The sequence below is a fragment of the Anolis carolinensis genome, chromosome 2 (assembly GCF_035594765.1).
Source record: "Anolis carolinensis isolate JA03-04 chromosome 2, rAnoCar3.1.pri, whole genome shotgun sequence".
NCBI classification, from domain to species: domain Eukaryota; kingdom Metazoa; phylum Chordata; class Lepidosauria; order Squamata; family Dactyloidae; genus Anolis; species Anolis carolinensis.
Window position 1 is genome coordinate 100,082,210 of NC_085842.1, and position 19,855 is coordinate 100,102,064.

The window sequence follows — 19,855 nt, forward strand, 5'->3', positions numbered from 1 at the left end:
GTGCGGTGAAATAAGCAGCAGAATACTTGCTTGATCTCTTTTTAAATTTAATTAGTAGTCTAGGCAGAGAGTACCAGAAAGCTGTTTAATATCTGTATGAAGATGTTGGGAGTTGTCATCAGGAGATTTGAAGACAAGTGTTTGGTTGTTGATACTACCCATCTTCTCTGTCACATTTGTGGCAGGTGTAGCCATATACATTCTGGACCAGTATTTGGAGCTGGGTGAGGTCAACCCTGGCTGAATCATGGTAGGATGGAGGTCATATGAGTGAGTGGTTCCCATGTCCTAGAGCAGAGTTTCTCAAACTGCTTCTCCAGATGTCTTGGACTTCAGCTCCCACAATTCCTAACAGCTGCTAAATTGGTTGGGATTTCTGGGAGCTGAAGTCCAAAACATCTGGAGGCGCACAGCTTGAGAAACACTGTCCTAGAGATAGGTTGACTGTCTATTCTGGATTGAGTCTGCATCTAGGGGTATCCCTGGATTTGTCAGTTGTTTAAAGTGTCTTTTATTTGCTTTAGTTGGTAGGAGTTGAAGGCACTATTAGGACCTCAACACATGGAAGGTGCTTTCCATTTCTACATGCTTCAAAAACAAAATCCAGTGAATCCCATCAAATGATGCACTACTGTGGGTTGCCTGTGCGAAAAATCTCTGCAGTGTGTAGAAATGGGTGGATTTGAAAGATGGGCTGAAATTGGCTCCACTTTCTCTGCACTTAGAAATGCTTAGAAATGTGTATTTTTCCAAGGAATAGAAAATTGTGATATTACCCATTTTCACTTTGTCTTGTGGTGTTTCAGTGTGGGCATGCATGTGGGTAGTCTTTTCATGCCTCTCGATGTTCTTTCTGTGCTATTACTCCTTAAAGACAGAAAAGGATTCGTAATAATTGTATCCTCTTTTTTTCTTAAAAAAGTGCTTATGTAATTGTGCAATTTCACGTTTTTAAAAAAATCTGGATTGCATTAAAAAAAACCTCTTTGACGTAGGCACTCTGCAAATGCCAGAATGGGAGGAGACAATAGTCGCTAAAGTGATGAGGAATGACAACATGATTTAACTAGAAATGAGCAGAGGCACATCCTGTGTGAAAATTCTCCATCTTCTTTTAAAATGGAACATGATGGGAAGACGATGCCACCTCCCTTGTGTGATGAGAGTACAACTATATTGTAGAATTAATGCACTTTGACACCACTTTGACTGCCATGACTCAGTGCTGTGGACTTATGGGAGGCATAGTTTCATAACATCTGTAGCCTTCTCTGCCAAAGAATGTTGGTCTGTTACCAAACTACAGCTCCCAGGATTCCATAACATTGAGCCAAGGCAATTAAAGTGGCGTCAAACTGCATTAATTCTACAGTATAAATGCACCCAAGGATAGTAGACCAGAGTGGACTAGTACAACCTCTAGGATAGACTATTGTCCTGCCCTCTCTGTGGAGCTACCTTTAAGGCTCATCTGGAAATTGCAGTTGGCATCAACTGCTTCAGATATCTTTCTGTGGGACTATCTACCTCGTACTAACAGGGCATAAGACCCCTCCTGAAAGAATTGCACTGACTACCTATTTGTAGTGGTTAAAGGTTTTGCTGTTAATTTATAGCAACTTGCACTTGGTTACCTGAAATACCACTTTCTCTTCTATAGGTTCATATGATCTATGAGACACAGGACTACTTTTTGCCAAATTCTATTCAGTCACTTTTTAGAGGTATTTAAAATGATTTATTTATTTCGTGTCAAAAGCATTGCATAACAAATACATTTTAAAATGATGGGGAAAAAAGGAAATCACAAGCAACTAAATAGTTTTAGACCAAAAACGGGCAACAGCAACCGCATTGTCCATAGCTTTAAACAACTCCTCCTCCGTGCATGAGGCAGGGCATTGTGGGCAAGCATACATATGCTGAGTTGTTTGTTCTGCTCCACAGTCACACAAGGTGGAGGATTCCTCCAGGTAGTGTCACCTTGCCAAGTTGTCTTTAGATCTGCCCACTCCACTTCTGAGTCTGTTCAGGGACTTCAAAGTTGCCCATTCTTGGTTTGCCCCAGGAGGAAGACCCTCTTGGGGGGCCATCCAGTTAGAATTGCCAGGTTTAGCTGCCCAGAGAGACACCCTTGCTGCTGCTGGAGGAACATCAAGAGGAGTGGTAGTTCTCATGAAGCCCTTCCTTGATTTGAGTCTACTGGGAGGAGGCTGATAGTCATGCAGTGGGTGGCTTTCACAATGTTCGACCTTATTTCTCTCACCGTTAGCAGCAACTTCCCGTCGCACATCAGGAGGGGCAATGCCAGCTAACTTGTAGAGTTTATCAACAGGTGTAGGTTTAAGGCATCCTGTGATTATTCTGCATGTTTCGTTTAGTGCTATGTCCACCTGCTTCGCATGGGGAGACTTTTGCCAGACAGGACAGGACATTTAAAATGATGCCACTTATGAAATACTCTTCCCTTTGAAGTTTGACAGGCTCCAACTTTTCATATTTTTAGAGGCATATAAAAATATATTCATAGAAGCCTTTCATTTTTAGTCCAGCCTACAAGTATTTTTTGATTTAATATCTATTTCATGGACCGTTGAAAATGTTAAGTTACCTATTGTGTACAATTATTATTCTTACAGGTTGAGTACAGTATTTTTTCTGATTTGGGCTTAACATTTGTTTATTTCTGGATTTAAGATCGTCTCTCTAGAAATCTCTAGGTCCCCCAGTGAATTTCTATCGATAGGTTATGGCAGAAGTTGGGCTAGAGAACATAGATGTTCTTTGGAAGATGTTCTTTCAGCTTTAAAAAAAAGCATTTTTTTTTTAGATTTTCTATTTTTGCAATGACTCTGAGCCCCTAACCCCAGCAAATATATATGCACGCATACACACAATGATACAGAATAGGCCCTTGATATGTGCTGGAGTTTAATTCCAATAGTACGTGGTCACTCAAGTCCTATTATATACAATTGCATAGTAAAATTGTGTCCCTTATATAAAAGAGAAAAATCAAGCTTTGCACTTTGTTTCTTTTTCTTTAAAAAAATATTGAATGGTTCCATTTAAGGATGCAGAATCCGTTGATACAGAGCACCAGATGTGTGTGTGTGTGTGTGTGTGTGTATAATTATTGACATTTTCTTAATAATCTGTTATTAAATATAATTACATTTGATACTCATGATAACAGTAAATTTGATGAAATTCAGGAGGCTGTTCATTTGCAAAGTATAAGCTGCTGTAACTATTCTTACAGAGCACCCCTATAAATGTATACTCAGACATCAACCCACTGAAGTCAGTGTGTCTTACTCCCAAATAAGTGTGTCTAAAGTTATAGTTGAATGCTATCGTACTAATCTTCACTTAAAAGAAACTTGGAAAATTACTCCTGGATATATTTGTAGGGAAGTTGCACAACATGTTAAGAAAAAGATTGAATTAGATCACCAATTAAAATAATAAAATGGACAACTAGCCATATTTGTTGGTGTTGTCTTCAAGGTGGCTTTGGCTTACAGCAACCCTTGAGTCCGTCTGGGATAAAAATCCAAAAAATACCATAGTTCATATTAATTAACTATTAATTTATGCTAGTTTCAGTTTGCATCTTCTCTGGAATAGTGATTATCTCTTTTGGAAGATCTCCCTCATACTGAGGGAACTGTGTTATCCTAAATGGAGTTCTTTTTGCAACTCAAAGAAGCACTTCTGTGAAGAAAAGCTAATGCTCTTTCAGGATTACACCCTGTGGCTGGTTATGAGTAGAGCAGTTTTTAATCAGGCAAAGCAGCTGGACAGGAAAAGGATTGACAGTGCTTTATTAACTACTCAGCAATATTCCATATAAGGAAGAGTGGAGGAGAGAAGAGTTGTCTGTTAAACCCCCTATGGAGGGTGAAGCTTAGAAGTCTGGAAACGCCTGACTCTGAGGTATCGGTGGAGTGGTGTGAGATTGCTTGTGAAAAAACATATACCATTTGCACTATTGCCAGCCTACAAGGACAGTGGTCACTTTGCTTTTTTTCTTCCTGTCATGTGTGCAAATACTGTATATATATTTCTAACTAAGGTGTCTTTATAATCATTTGATTATGTATATGCATACGAACATGGATATACTGACCTGCAATTCTCCAGATTAGCAGTGAGTGTTGTAAGGTATTTAGAATTCTCTGCCAATGAGATCTAGTACCTCAACAACCTACAACACCCAGGATTCTGTACGATGCAACCATGGCAGTTAAAGTGGCACCAAAGTGTGATATATACGTAGCATCACAAAGATCACACTCTCTTTTTTACATCAGATTCATTGCATGTGATCAGTTTGCTCTGCGCCTATATTTGCATAATTGGTCTCTCAAAACTGCTTTGTTGAAAGTATACTTAGTAGGCATGTGCGATCCATGAAAAAAATGGTTCAATACTCGCTTTTAAAGTAGGGGATGCTGGTCCTTCGTTTTTAAAACCACTTCCAAAATTTGGCCTAAAAAGTTTTGAAACTTAACGAATATTTGGAATATTCGAAATTAATTCGTTAATGGCAGACATGCATGCATAGTGGCCAAAAACAGTACTGGGGGAACTTTACAGGACTCTCCTGCCCCTCATTTTTTGAGCTATCCTCTTCAAACTTGGTACAGTGGTAGAACATATGTAACACTGCTAGCTCACCAAAATTCAGAATGTTTCTATTATCCTCTGATTTTTGATGAATTTTCATAGCTTTTATAATAAACAATTTTTTAATCATTGCAGAAATTGGTTTGTGGTTTGAAAGTCTTATTTCCTGATTCATTGGGTTGTCTTTACTTTGAAAGTCATTGTTCTACTACAGAAACTTTGTTTTTGTGGCTGAAACTTTGTTAAATTGGTGAACAGTGTCCCAGGAAACCATAATGTGCTATTATATCACCATGTCCCTTGAGCAAAGACAAAGTTCAGGCAGTGTCATAAAATTTTGCCATGTGTCTATGACAGAACCAATTAGGAAATGACATTTATCACCCAGGAACATAAATCACAGTACACGATCAAATCACTCCTGACAGATGGCCACCAGCCTCTGAATAAGGAAATCTGTTCCTGGTTTGAAACTGTTTCATTGGGTTTTCTGGGACTGAGAGTGTGTAAATTGCCCAAGATCACTTAGTGGGTTTCCATGGCTGAGTGGGGAATGAAGCCACAATAATCGTCCAACTCTCAAACCACTACACTACACCATGCTGTCCCAAAAAGGGCCCACTGTTTCTTCCTGTGAGGCTTAAAACCTCAGTCTTTTGTTTTTTATGAATGCTCACATGAGAAAATGTATTAAGGATGTGGGTGAACTATAATTCCCAAAAGTCTTGGGTCAACCCTCCCAAAACTCCCCCAAGATTCACAGCTGGCCATATTGGGTCTGTGTGCCAAGCTTGATCCAGATCAATCACTTTTCTTCTTATCCCAGATTATATGCAGTGGGGACTCATATAATCCTGGGAATTAGAGCAGTGAAGATTCGCCTGTGTCCCCTTCCACACAGCTGTTATATCCCAAGATCTGATCCCAGATTATCTGCTCTGAACTGGATTATATGAGTCCACACTGCCAGATAATCTGGGATAAGAAAATAATGTGGGATCAGATCCTGGGAATTAGGGCAGTGTAGATTCACCTGAGGCCCTGTCCCTATATCCCAGGATCTTATCCCAGATTATATGGCAGTGGGGACATATATTATCCTCCTCATCCTCCTCCTCTTTCTCCTCCTCCTCCTTTAGGAGGAGAAGGTTTGCAAAGCTTTGGAGAACTTTTGTGCAAAAGAGGGAGAGAGAAAGGGAAGCCAAGGAAAACTTCTTCTCCTCTCCCCCCTCCTTTCTGCCTTCCTTTTCTTCTTATGGCAGTGGGGACTCATATAATCCAGTTTAAATCAGATAATCTGGAATCAGATCCTGGGATATAGGGCAGTGTAGATCTTCAACACTGCTCATCTATCCCAGGATCTGATCCCAGATTATCTGCTTTGAACTGGATTATATGTCCACACTGCCAGATAATCTGGGATAAGAAGAATCTAGGAGTAGATTTCTTCCGATGGGGCTTAGCCTGCTTCTAACCAGGAAGGGAGGGAACGTGCTCAGGAGTGGGGCTTACACAAGTCACATACACACAAATATGGAGCAAATTTTAAAAGGAAAACTACTAAAATGCAACCTTTTCCCTTCCCAGAATGATACTATTAATATTATATATATTTTAGCTTTCCCTGCCCATTTCCAATTTTCTTACCCCCCTGAAGTGGAAAGTCAGTCACACACCAACCTGGATGGAGAGTTCTAGTTTGGGGTTTTGCCAGCACAAAACCGGAGTGAAGTGATCTGGATCGTGGATTGGGATTGATCCCCTGTCCTTTCCCCCCTTTCCTCACTTAAAGCTTCTGGCAAAAGCAGAAGGGAAGGCTGCGAAGGGGAAGAGTGAGTGGTTTGCAAGGGAGATCCTGCTGAGAGAGCAAACAAGACTCCCTCCTCTTGCAACCTGGTTCTCTTGCAACCCAGATTAAAAGGCCCATAGAAAGCAACCACTTTCCCCCAGTGCCGCCCTTTCAGGATGGGGAAAGGGGAAAGGAGATTTCTCTCCTGAATAGCAACCACAGCTTTAAAAATGCATGGCTTATTGGCTTAAGTACCGAAAAACATACAACACCATTAGAAAAATTGGCTATCCTGGTTCGATATCATGGGATATACACTGAGGGATAACCCACTTCAAAACTCAGTTCAAAAGTGACAAAACAAACAAATTGGATCCAACATATGAGGGATTCGACTTTTTTGCCCTACCCTAATACTTAGCCCTCTACATACACAGAAGATAGTGGTGAAAAAGTTGGAAAAATGCAAATATCATCATATCATAGACGATCCCTTGTGGCTGAGTATGATTACTTTCCAAGTGTAGGGTCTTAGTAGTGGATTTGTAGGTGATTGTAGAGACCTATACTTGATCTTTGTGTTCTTTCGCAATGAGAACATTGATTTCCAGATGGAAGATGGTCCCGAAGAGAGTAGGCTTGACGCGTCTTCCTCTAGACATATTTCTCCCTTTCTCCCTTCATCCGTGCCTCTTCAAATTCCACAGCACTGTTGATCACAGCTAACCTCCAGTTAGAATGGTTGAGGATTAGGGCCACAATTTTAAGGATAGCTTTAAGCCCATCTTTAAAACTCTTTTGCTGTCTACCAATATTCCATGATCTATTCTTGAGTTGAGAGAATAGTAATTGTTTTCGAAGATGGTGATTGCATTCAGACAACATGAGCAGTCCAGCGAAGTTGATGGTGGAGGATCATCGCTTCAGTGCTGGTGATCTTTGCTTCTTCCAGCACACAGACATTTGTCTGCCTGTCTTCCCAAGAGATTTGCAGGATTTTTTGGAGGAAACGCTGATGGAATTGTTCCAAGAGTTGAGTGTGACATCTGTTTTGCAGGCATATAATGGGGTTGGGGGGACAATAGCTTTATAAACAAGCATTCTTGGTATCCCTACTAATATCCCAATCTTCAGAAACTCTCCGTTTCATTAAAAAATGCTGCACTTGCAGAGCTCAAATGGTGTTTTTCAAAGTCAATGTTGACACTGTTATTGACTTTTGTGGAGAGGTGGCAGCCAAGATAGCAGAAATGAACATTTTCTAATGTTACTACATTACACTGTATTTCTGGCATTGCAGAGGGATTGGCTGGTGCCTGCTGAAAGATCACCCCCCATTTTCTTGATGTTCAGTGAGAGGCCAAGCTTTTTGGATGTTTCAGCAAAGGTGTTTAGAGTGGCTTGTATGTCTTCTTCTGAGTGAGCACAGATTACATTATCATCAGCATATTGGAGTTCTATAACAAATGTTGTTGTAAACTTGGTTTTGGTTTTCAGTTTGCTGAGGTTAATAGCTTGCCATCTGTCCAATAGATTATTTCCACACCAATGAGAAGCTTCCTATCAACAAGATGAAGTATCATGGTGATTAAGATGAAGAAGAGCTATACCCATTTTGGATTATGATATGTTCATGAAAGCAGAAATAAACTTCTGCAAGAGAGGTATGTGTGTGAGAGAGAAAGAGAGTAGTAACAATCTAGTATACAATACTAAATGGATAGTATGTGGACATCTCATTAGCTTCCAAACTGCTAGAATTTTATGTAATGGTTTTATCCATGTCATAGGAAAAAAAGTTACAGAAAATTATATTTCTGGTGAGAATGAATATTTTCTGTCATTCAGTGGTACAGTGCTGTTTCATGGTTCTAGTGGCCTGTTGATAAATGAGAATCAAAACAGCAGGTATCCTCACGTGTTCTGTCTGCTCTGAAAGGTTGCCTAGTGATATAATCTCCTTTATTTCGTATTTCATATCCAGGATGAAGGTAGTCTTTGATGCTGGATGTCACCGCCAATTTCTGGGTTGTCTGGATTTGTCCTAGATGTCTGGAAACCATAAACATTAAGTTGTATTTACATGGGACCAATTTTATAGACCCACTTGTCCACTCTGGATAGATGGCAAAACTCCATTAGCTCCATTAAACTAAGCCAGGGACCTAAGAGCCATGTACCATTAATATGAATTTATGCACACATATTTGGCTTATCTAAAGGAAATTGTTCAAATGGCCTGACTTCTCGAATGTTTTCAATTGTAATGGCATTTTGAATTCCTGCCTGCATAAGTAATAAAGCTGATGCTCATCAAGTATTTCTTGCAGTACAACCCCCCCCCCCCATTAAAATGCAGTCTCCCAAACTTCTGGTTTACTTTAATTGGCTCTCTCTTCTAAAACAAAGAACAGATGCAATGCATCATACAGCTGAAAAACCAATGAAACTAGCCTCCACCCCAAACCACTCATCTTCCTGCAATCTGGATTTAATCATTTAATTTTTCTTCTTCAGGCTGTAAACAGGCAAGCAAATTGTGACATGTGCAAATATCTCCTATGTTATGTAAATGCTTCTCTGTTGAATGCCATATTGGAATTTTTAAGGTCAGATTAATTAATGCTATTTTACTATATAATGTTTATCAAAAGGGTGTTGGCATACTGATTCTGAGCCTGTGCTGATTTGGAAACTCTATAAAAATGTGTATATAAACTTCCCTTTTGAAATGATTGAGAACTTCTTTAGAAATCCTAGTGTACAGGATTGAATAAGCAGCTGATCTGCATACATATTTATGGAATCAGATTCAATGCTAGAAGAAGCAAATTCTTAGAGACATTGTTGTCAAGTTAACTTTGATTTATGGTGACTCTAAGAATGAGAGACTTCCAAGCATCCTGTGATCAACAGCACTGAGAAGATCGTGCAAACTCATGCTGTGGATTCCTTGGTTGAGTCTATCCACCTGCCTTTTTCTTCAACTGCCTTCAACCTTCCTAAGCAAGATGATCTTTTCTAGTAAGTCATTTTCACAGAATGGTTCTCTGCTTAGTCAATTGGCTTCCAGGGAGAAGTCAGTCTTGATTTGTCCCAAAATCTTTTTCTTTATCTTTTTGGCATGTTGTCCCCAGAAGTCTTCTCCGGTACCACATTTCAAATGAGAAGATTCTTTAGTTATCATTTTTTCACTATCCAGTTTTCTCAATCATTTATAGATATTGGAAAGACAAGGGCATCCTGACCTTGGTGTGCCTCAAGTCATGTGTCAAGTTACGATGATTCCATATATTTCAAGGGTTTTTCTTGGGAAATGAATATTCAGAGGTGATTTTGGCAGTTCCTTCCTCAGTCTAAAATAGAGTCTACAGCACTTGGTACTTATTGGCAAGCTCTCATCCATATACTAACCAGATTGACCCTACTTAGCTTCCAGGATCAGAGAGGATCTGGTGCCCTTAGTTCTTTTAGCGGCTGACTTTAGTATTTAATGATGTGTCTTTATATTGAGAATTTTGTCTGCCTTCTTTGTAAGCTGTTATTAGCCTAAATAAGAAGGACCACATCAGGATAGTAAGACATTTTACAGCTTGGATATCATGATAGTGGAGGAGGGTGGGGTTAGCAATGTCAATAGTAGCACAATGTCAGTAGTGGCACACACAAGGTCATCACAGCAGATTAGTCACATCCCTAATCACTCCATTTTGAGAGATTTGGAACAATTGCAGTACATCGGCCCCTTAGTATCTGTTGGGGTTTGGCTCTAGGAAACCACTAAAATCTATGGATATTTAATTCCATTATATACAGTGGCATAATAAAATGGGTTCTGGTTATATAGAATGACACAATTAAAGTTTGACTTTTGGATTTTAAAAAAAAAATCAAACTCTGGGCGGTTGAATCTAATCCATAGATACAGAAGGCCGAGAGTACTGTGCAAAAGATTAGGGAAACAAAAGGATTCTTTTCCTGAGAAGTAATATGAAAAACACTATCCGTTTAAAATGAAACTGTTTTAAAAATGACTAGAGCATTTGCCAGTACAGGAAATTTTAAAATGTATGTGGATTTGCCCACGAGCTCTTTAAAAGCTTTTTCTGATAACAGAATGGAAGAGGCAATTACAAAATTCAAAAAGCATTGAAACAAAGATAGCTCCTCCCTCCTGTTCCACATTTGAGGCAGAGAAAACTACAAATAAAAGTTTTGCATGGAACCATCCTTTAATTCTTTTTTCAGCTTCTTTGTAAACATCTCCCTCTCAATGTACTGTACCATTGAATTATGGGGAACAGCAGGTTTTGATAATCATTTGAGTTGCCAATGTAACACTGGGTCACAAGTCCTGCTTTGGGTGCATCCACACCCATTCAATGCAGTTTGTCACGATGCATCAATGCAAGGGAATTAGTATGTGAGTTTCAGTTCTACAAGATCTTTAGCCTGCTCTGCCTAAGAATACTGGTGCCTCAGCAAACTAAAACTCCCAAGATTGCACCCTATGTTACCTTGATGTGATCCACAACAGAATGATATTCAAATGGGAATACTTTACAAAAAATAGGCAAGTAATAGTTTGCTGTAATTATCAATTTTCTTTAAAAGATTGATGGCATATAATAAAAACTGGACTATAGTACCTGTCTGCTGACCTCAGCTGTTGATCAATAGTAATTGGGTTTTTTTAAATAACTAATAGGAAATATTCTCAAGTATTAGGCAGTTTGCAGAACAAAGATAGCAGGTTACAAATGGCTGCCAAAGGAACTCCAACTGTAAATGTGAATTTATTCATAGATCAACACATCACACCAATATTCTCCCAGCAGGGCTAATTAAAACTAGGGAATAGGAGAAAACCCTCAACCTTTAACACTAATAGTCTATACAATTCATATTCTGGCTGAATACAGTTTATAATTTCAAGAATAGGCCAATAGCCTTGAAATTTCAAAGCAACCAGAAAGAGAATATGATAATCATTAAGTGATGAACTTAGAGCTGTATATTTCACGATATTTACTAAAAATGAATATAGTAATTCATCTCACGCAAAATGATTTTTTGCACAGCATTTAAAAGTACAGGAGCACCAAGAAGGAGGAAATAGGAAAGGTGATCACAATAACATGCACATTTTGGAGGGGAAATGTAACTAGCATTTGATTCAGAAAAGTCCAGTTTCTGATTTTAAAAATAATAGTTTATTCTGTTGGGATTTTAAATATGAGATTATGGCAAGCATCAAACTTTTATAATGTTTCAGGAAGACAGCTGTCACACGCTTCTTCCATCACAGAGTGAAGATATTAAATTGTTTAAAGTTAGGTTTATGAAGGTATTATTATGCTGGCTTTCACACAGGGAGGTTGTGAAACTAATTTCAAATGTGGTGCTTTGATTATATAAGTTCCTGGAGAATTTTGATATTTAGAGACTGTAGAGACATTTTCATGATTCATAGAACATATTTGTCTATTCATAGATGGAAGGTAGACATTTCATCCATTTTTGTATACAAAGAATTCACATGAGTAACTGAATAAACCAAAATCTATAAGTTTTAATTATATAAACAATGAAACTTACACACACACACACACACACACACACTCTGTCTCACACAGTATTGAAGTGGGAAAGAAACCAACTTTGAAAATATCAAAGTAATAGTAAACCAAAGCATGAATCAAATAGTAAAAAGCGGTCTCTCAACTGACAGAAATAACTTTGAAGCTATCTGTGCTACAAATTGGTTTTTCTTATTTCTTGTGAAGGTATTTCCACGCCAAACACTGCTATCTTGCCATTCTTTCAAATGATTGCATGTTAAGAAATAGCTCTGCACAATCTGGATTATTAGAGGGGCAGCCAGGTTCTTTGGCACCAAAACCCTCCTGCAGAAAATAGGTCAATAGAAAAAAAGGCTACGAGGACAGAATCCTTACAGGGCAACAAAAGTGGTATTCATGTAATGTTAAGCAGGTATTGTTAGATTACAACTCCTATCAGCCCTTTCCAGCAAAACCAACGGTGAAGAATGCTGGGAGATGGAATTTAACAACAACTGGAAAGCTGCACACGGCCCATCCATGTTCCAAAAATATCAGAACCAATTTATTCTGTAACGTCTGGAGTTCAGCAGATGTAAAGCAAAGCAGTCTATAGCTGAGGATGTGGCATTGCCTAAGACCTCCCAGCTTATCCTGAACTTAGTACAGTTTCCAATTCCATTTGCAACAATGCCAAGTAGAAGTATGACCACATGGAATCCAAAAGCACCTTTCAGATTGAGGAGAAGAAATTTCTAGCATAAGCTTTCATGGACACAACCCACATCATCTGACTTTGTCTATGTAGCTTTATGCTAAAAATATCTTCCTTCCAGGGTTGCTATGAGTTTTCCGGGCTGTATGGAAACAAGGCAAGTGAGATTTATATATCTGTGGAATGTCCAGGATGGAAGAAAGAACTCTTGTCTGTTGGAGGCAAGTGTGAATGCTGCAATTTGCCAGCTTGATTACCACTGAATAGGCTTGCAGCTTCAAAGCCTGGCTGCTTCCTGCCTGGGGGAATCCTTTGTTGGGTGGTGTTAGTTGGCCTTGATTTCCCTGTTTTCTGAATGTTGTTCATAGAATCATAGAGTTGGAAGAGATCTCGTGGACCGTCCAGTCCAACCCCCTGCCAAGAAGTAGGAAAATTGCATTCATAGCACCCCCAACAGATGTTCTTTATTTACTGTCCTGATTTTAGAGCAGTGGTTCTCAACCTGGAGTCTCCAGATATTTTTGGCCTACAACTCCAAGAAACCCCAGCCAGTTTACCAGCTGTTAGGTTTTTGGGAGTTGAAGGCCAAAAACATCTGGGGACCTCAGGTTGAGAGCCACTGTTTTAGATTTTTTTTAATACTGGTAGCTAGATTTTATTAATTTTGATGGTTTCCTCCTTTCTGTTGAAATTGTCCACATGCTTGTGGATTTCAGTGGCTTCTCTGTAGTCTGACATGGTGGTTGTTAGAGTGGTCCAGCATATACTGTGTCCAAGTTGGTTCCTCAAGTGCTCTGTTATGGCTGACTTCTCTGGTTGAGTTAGTCTGCAGTGCCTTTCATGTTCCTGGATTCGTGTTTGGGCATTACTGTGTTTGGTGGTCCCCAGAAAACTCACAGCAACCCAGTGATTCCGGCCATGAAAGCCTTTGACAACACATCTTCCTCCCAGTTAATTTTAACGGAATAACTCTGTAATATCTTTTTGTGCTAAAACTGAGTAACAAAAGGAATGAGAACGAGTCCTTAACCACCCCAGATGTGCCCCCAAAGCACTGTGGTATGTAGGGCTGGAAGTACTTTTGAGGTAGTCATGACTTAGACACCTTCTGCTGACAGAGCTTGGAAAGTTACTTTAAAAAATAGTTACAACCATACTTTAAAATATAAATGCAATAACACAAGGTAGAGCACTTGGATCGTGGTATTTCTCTTCCACTACTTAATGGGTCCAACCATCTCAATGATAAAAGTAAACAAAAAAACCCCTACAATTTAATGGTAGAATGTAACTATCCCTTCTTAAGGTCGACTATAATATGACATTATTCTATGTGAAGGCGTCATGTAGCCTTCCAAATGTTGTTAGATTGTCACTCCTCTCATTACTTGACACTGGTTGTGATGACTAGATCTGCTGACACTAGCAGTATAACACTTGAAAAACTAGACAATCACCATAAAGTATGTCATATTTCATACTCCTTGGTGGTTTCCTTGCAACAACATTTATGTATAGAAAACAGAGGTCTTGGCATAAGCGTATTTTTTTAAAATGTGGGTTTTTTGTGCACTTTTATGGCACTAAGTCAAGATGTGGCTTTTTATTAAGGCTTTTTAGGGGATTAATATGTTTAAAAAACACGGATGTGGTTTAAAATGGTTACAATTTTTACAGTGGTTTTTAACTTGCTTTTGAAGTGCTTTTAATTTTGTTGGATATGCTTTCATTTTGTTCAAATTATTTCTGTTTTCAGTATTGATTGTACATTGTCCTGAGATGTTGTGATAAAGAATGGGATAGAAATATTTTCATAAACAATTTTTGAGCAAATGACTTTTTTCACAAAAAGCCCCTAGGTATGGAAAATCACCAAAAACATGCAAAAAAAAGTCTTATTATCTTACCCAGTAGGAATAAAATTTTATTAATTCTTTCATGCAACAATGAAATGAATGATATAAGCAAACATTACATCCCTGCTTGAACATTCAGCATTAGAAAATGCAACTGATTACAAGTATTTTTTCTACCCAGATAGTTCTAGCCTGTTCTTGTGGCTACAGTGATGTATATGAATTAACAGCCTTTGTAGAAATGCAGCAAGCAATCCAGCCAACGTTTTTAGAAATTCAAGGCTCAAAATGGAAAAGTATTTATGCAGGTCCCTAATAATTAAGCACTTTGTGACCTTGTGTCACACAGCTGGTTTTTGTTTGTTTTCTTGTTTCTTTTGCATTCTTTTTGCTGCCTTATTCTTGGATGGTTTATGTGTTTCAAATGCAGCTACACTGAGTGTTTAATGTGCTAAAACATGTCACAGAGAGGGAAGCAATTATAGTGTTAATGAGTGCTTCAGTGACCTTAAATCTCTTTGTGTCGTTCCTACTTATCCTAAATTCTGCTAGTCTGGTATTTTTAGGAGTCATTTATTTATCGTGCCAGAAGCGAATTGAGGGTACAGTTATAATGTATTTTTTTTAAAAAACATAAACAAAGCTAAAAACGTAACATTATACTAGGTTTCCTTTGACCAGAAGCTGGCCACTTGGAGTGCCTCTGATGTCACTGTAAGAAGGTCCTCCATTGTGCATGTGGCAGGGCTCAGGCTGCATTGTAGCAAGTGGTCTATGGTTTGTGCTTTGCTACTCAGCTTCTGAATACGCTTACGAGTCATGCCACGTCTTCTCTCTGGTTTGTTTATTTGCTCTTTCTCTGCTCCAAAAGTCCAACTTAGTCCTTTCTCCATTCTAGTTTATCTTAGCCTAATATCTTTAGAGACCGTTTCTATCTCTAATAACCAGGGCCAACCCTAGGTAATTTTTAAGTGAAAGCAAACAGTATTTTGGCATTCCCCCCCCCCCCCCCCAAAGCAATCACTGAAAAATAAAAGGTAGAAGGTAGAGGGCAATAGAATAGATAAAAGAGTTACCTTACAAACCAGAGCTTTATTGGGTGAAATGTCAGGAGAGAATGCCTCTGGAACATGGCCACACAACCTGAAATACCTATAGCAATCCAGTGACTCTGGCCATGAAAGCCTTCGACAACACAGTGTATTTTTTCCAGATGATCAATAAATAATAATAATGATGCCCTTGGCTGTCCATCATTCAGGTGGCTCTGCCTCCTTCTCTTCTCTTCCCAGCTGAGCACTCTGAGCCCAGTAGTGACGGCCAGGCTTCGGTGCTGAACCAGGGTGGCTGTCCCTGCCTGGGCCAGTTGCACATCGCCCCCACAACCCAACACTGAGGCCTGGCCATCACCGCTTGTGATGTCCCATGGGCCATGGAGTCCTGATCCCAGTGCCATTGTGGCTGATGAGGAGGAAAATAGAGGATTTTTGCCGGCTCAGCCAGAGCCGGAATCTTTCCAGATGCCTGATGTTGATGTTTCTACCCGAGAGCCCATTACGGAAGACCTTGACCAGGCCTTTCCCTCTGCCTCCCCTCCTTTTCCCAGGAAACAGTCCTATGCGGCGGGCAGGAGTGAGAAAGAGCAGGTTCGGAGGAGCTTGAGAATAGCAGCTAAACAAGACGCTAATTAGCCATGTTCCCCTGGGAAATTCTAGGGAGGATCGCATCTGGAGGGAGATGTGTTTCGTTCTCCTTTCCCTTGGGAAAGGAAGCTGGACACCTGCTTTGCAGAGAAATGAAACCGGGATAAAAGTGCCCGACACGAAGAATTCCATGCGGAGTCAACAGATCTACTTCGGGAGTGATTTCGTGGTTCCAGCCAAGTGTGGACTTTGCAAAGTCCGCAACTCCAGTTCCTTGCCTTGCCTTGTCTAGCCAAGTATTCAAGAACTATCTTGCCTTGTTCCCAGCCTTGGACCTTGTTTTTAGTTTCAAGCCTTGTTTCTAACTTTGCTTTGGACTTACTCCGAACTTTGGAAAGAGTTTGGACGTTTCCCCACTCTATTGCTTGCAAATAGAGTGTGTTTCGGTTTGGATCTTCAACTTTGGACTCTAATATAAAATATTGGACAATATAATTTTGGACTATTTCTGACCTTTCCTGAAAGGTTTTTTATTGGACTATATTTCCTACTTGTTTTTATTATTCTTACATATTTCTTTAATAAAGATATTAGATAGTTTTTGGCCTCCGTGTGTCGGTTCTTAGTGCTCTCGTTGCCCTGGGCGTGACACCGCTTGGCGCAGAGCACTCAACCGGGAAGGGAAGGGGGCAGAGCCGCCTGAATGACAGATAGCCAGGGGCTGACAGTCAACTCCTTCTCCTTCCCTTCCAGGCTGAGGCTGAGTGCTCTGAGCCGAGCACCAAGGGCCAGGATGAACCGGGATGCAGGGAGGTGCCCTTGCAATCCTCCCTGGGCTCCCTAAGCCCCGGCGCCTCAAAGGTGTCCCTAGCAGATTTTGCACCACCCGCAGCTGCTTACCCGGCTTATAGCTTCAGCCGGCCCTGCTAATAATGCTACTATAAAAACATGCAGTTTTAACTTATAACCATTGTTCTTGGTCCTTAAACGTAGTAGGTAGCTGCTCCATGCATGCACTTTCTATCATACTGCTTCCAGACTAATATTTTCCAGACAGTTTAGAGAATTAATGACATAACATTTAATCCCCCTTTCTTTTGAATATTAGTTCCAGACACTACCATGGAACACTGAGTAACCATTGTTTGCATTAAGGTATATTCAGTCTATGCTGAGACAGTTTTATCTTAGAGTTTTAGTTAGAGATGTGGCATTTTCAGTGACTGGACTACTGTGAAACTCTGTAAGATAAAGTTTTCTAACTACATAGTGTTGATTCATATGCACATATACAAACACACACAATTGCCCCATGTATTGCACAAGGGGTCCTTTGTGTAATGGTTTTTAAATAAAATCTGGAAGCTTTTTTCCAGGAGGTGGTCTCTTTCCCCCAACCTCTCCCCTCCCTTGCTTGTCTGGTGCTTCACATAGAACCCACTTAAATGTTGGGGTGCAGGTTGTCTACATTGAGTTTCCAAAAGCAGCCCCTTGTTCTGGGTGATATATCTAGCAAGAAGCTCAGCTTGAACAGATCCTTATGTCTCTCTCAGCTGAGGAAAGAGTCTCCATCCTTCCTTGGCCAAGAGAGGCATATGGCTCTACACAGCTAGGCTTCGATTGTTTCCCTCTACTGAGAAAAGAGTTCATATCCTTCTTCTACCAAGATAAGCATATGCCTCTATGCAGCCAGGCTTCCCAGCAGATTTGGCATTTGGCGAGAGGGGTGCTTTCAGGAACTTAATGGGAAACCTGGTCCCCCACTGCCCTCACCTTAAGCTACAGAGGGGGTCTCCATGTAAAATAGAATCTGTACACCAGACGCTTGCATAATACTCAGGTATATCTATGTTACTATGTTACTCTTTCTTTCTGTAGAGTATGAACCTTTCCCTATTCTTTCTGTGTTATTCCTGCATCTGGTACCAAATTTTCTGTTTAAAAAGTAATGCTCAGGAATACATTGGCTTCATTAATGGAGGTGTACCATATTTTGTTTGCCTAAGATTTTGAAGTTCTTAGAATAGCTCCTCTTTTTTTCTCCTACACTGAGCATAGAATGGTGGCTTCTTGATAAATAATGATGCCACATTATGTCTGGCACACAGTATCTACAGTCCTTATTCCAATTCCTCTTTATGAGCCTAGGCATACACAGACACTTCTGAATCACAGTCAAAGATAATAGCTAGTGAAGGGGAACGTGACACTGGCCTCTCCAAAAAGGCAAATGTGTTGGAATGTTGTGGCATTTGTTGCTCTACCTCTTCATTTTCCTCAATCCATTTAACATTTTGCTAATCATATGATATTTCACACTATTCCCCTTTGTTCTGAAATATTTTTTCTCTCAAAACGTAACTTATGGTATGGAGTGTGACACTGAATGTCAAATCCCTCATGCCTTCCTATTTGAGGATGTTTTTTCTTTACCTTGTTGTTGCTATCTTTTTATTCATTTATATCTCACCTTTCTCCTGATAATAGGGACCTCTTCACACTCACCTTTTTCGGCAGCAGCTACTTTTCTTTTAGTTCAGCCATGGAGCCTGATGGCTCCCATCACTCCTGGGAGAACTGCTTCTGGGGTAATTCTGTGGCTGAACTGGAGCAAAAACCCTACTGTCGCTAAAAATTTGCCCCCGAGGGGTGGCTTCCCATCTTTCTAAAAGCAAAGGTGGGTCTAGCTGGCTTAAGCAAGCTTCCCCCCATTTTATGAAGTAAGAGGAAGCCAGGACGATGCAGGACATGGAGTGACAGGTGTCCCCCCCCTCCCCCGCGTGACTGTTGCCAGGATCCACTGTAATCTAGGGCAATTCCGGCAACGTATCTAATAAGGCTGTTGGACTCTATTTATTTATTTACTTCACTTGTATACCGCTTTTCTCACCCTGGATGGGTGTTGTTGATTGCTTCTCAATGCAACATATTAAAATCAATGCAAGTTAAAACAATGCAAAAACTATTTCTTCTCTCACTAATTTATTGTTGCTGGGTGCCTTTCACTCATTTCCAACTTATAGAAACACTAAAGTAAGCCAATTTTTTCAGAGGACGTTTGTTTTTGATATCATCTGAGGCCGAGACAACAACAACAACAAAACTTTATTTATGTTCCACCCCACCTCCCCACGGGGACTCAGGGCGGTGCACAGACATAAAAAGGCAAATATTCAATGCATTGCACAGTAATTTAAATAAAATTTAAATAAAATACAATTTAAGAAGTATAAAACAAATAGTTATAAAAGCAATAAAACAATAATAACCATCCTATAAAACAAATTGAACAACATTAGTAGAGTTTCAGCGCTATAGGGAGTGAATGAGCAGCAGGGGTCGGAGTCCGGCGTGGAAGGGAGGAAGGAGAGGCCATTAGGACTATAAGAACCAAAGAACTGTGCCTACTAATTTCTACCCAGCAGCCTGAATATATCAAGGATTATACGATCTGTTCCCATTCCCCATACCTTGTTGGAGACCACCATTCTGTGGCCAAGTTGCTGCCTGTGGGTTCCTGGTTGTGGCTGGTTGTTGTCGAGTGGAGAGTCGACTGTTGCCGAGTGGAGAGCCGATTGCCGGTTTGTTGGGGCGGCGTGCCCTGGTGGCGTTGGAGGTGTTCTTGTTGTTGCTGCCTTGCGGCTACTCCACTGCCTCCT

General features: G+C 40.1%; 1 protein-coding gene across 2 annotated transcripts in view; it reads left to right on the plus strand.

Moving 5' to 3' along the window:
* Positions 1-3,848: 3,848 nt before the first annotated feature.
* Positions 3,849-19,855, plus strand: part of adamts2 (ADAM metallopeptidase with thrombospondin type 1 motif 2) — a 416,207-nt gene continuing 400,200 nt past the window's right edge. Inside the window, exons 1-2 of one of the 2 annotated variants that reach the window (XM_062970293.1) lie at positions 3,849-3,939; positions 7,955-8,085. In XM_062970293.1, the coding sequence (XP_062826363.1) occupies positions 8,049-8,085 (37 nt within the window). In that variant the 5' untranslated portion in view covers positions 3,849-3,939; positions 7,955-8,048. Of the gene's footprint in view, positions 3,940-7,835; positions 8,086-19,855 lie in introns of those variants that run through there. The other variant, XM_062970294.1, reaches the window with a different exon arrangement.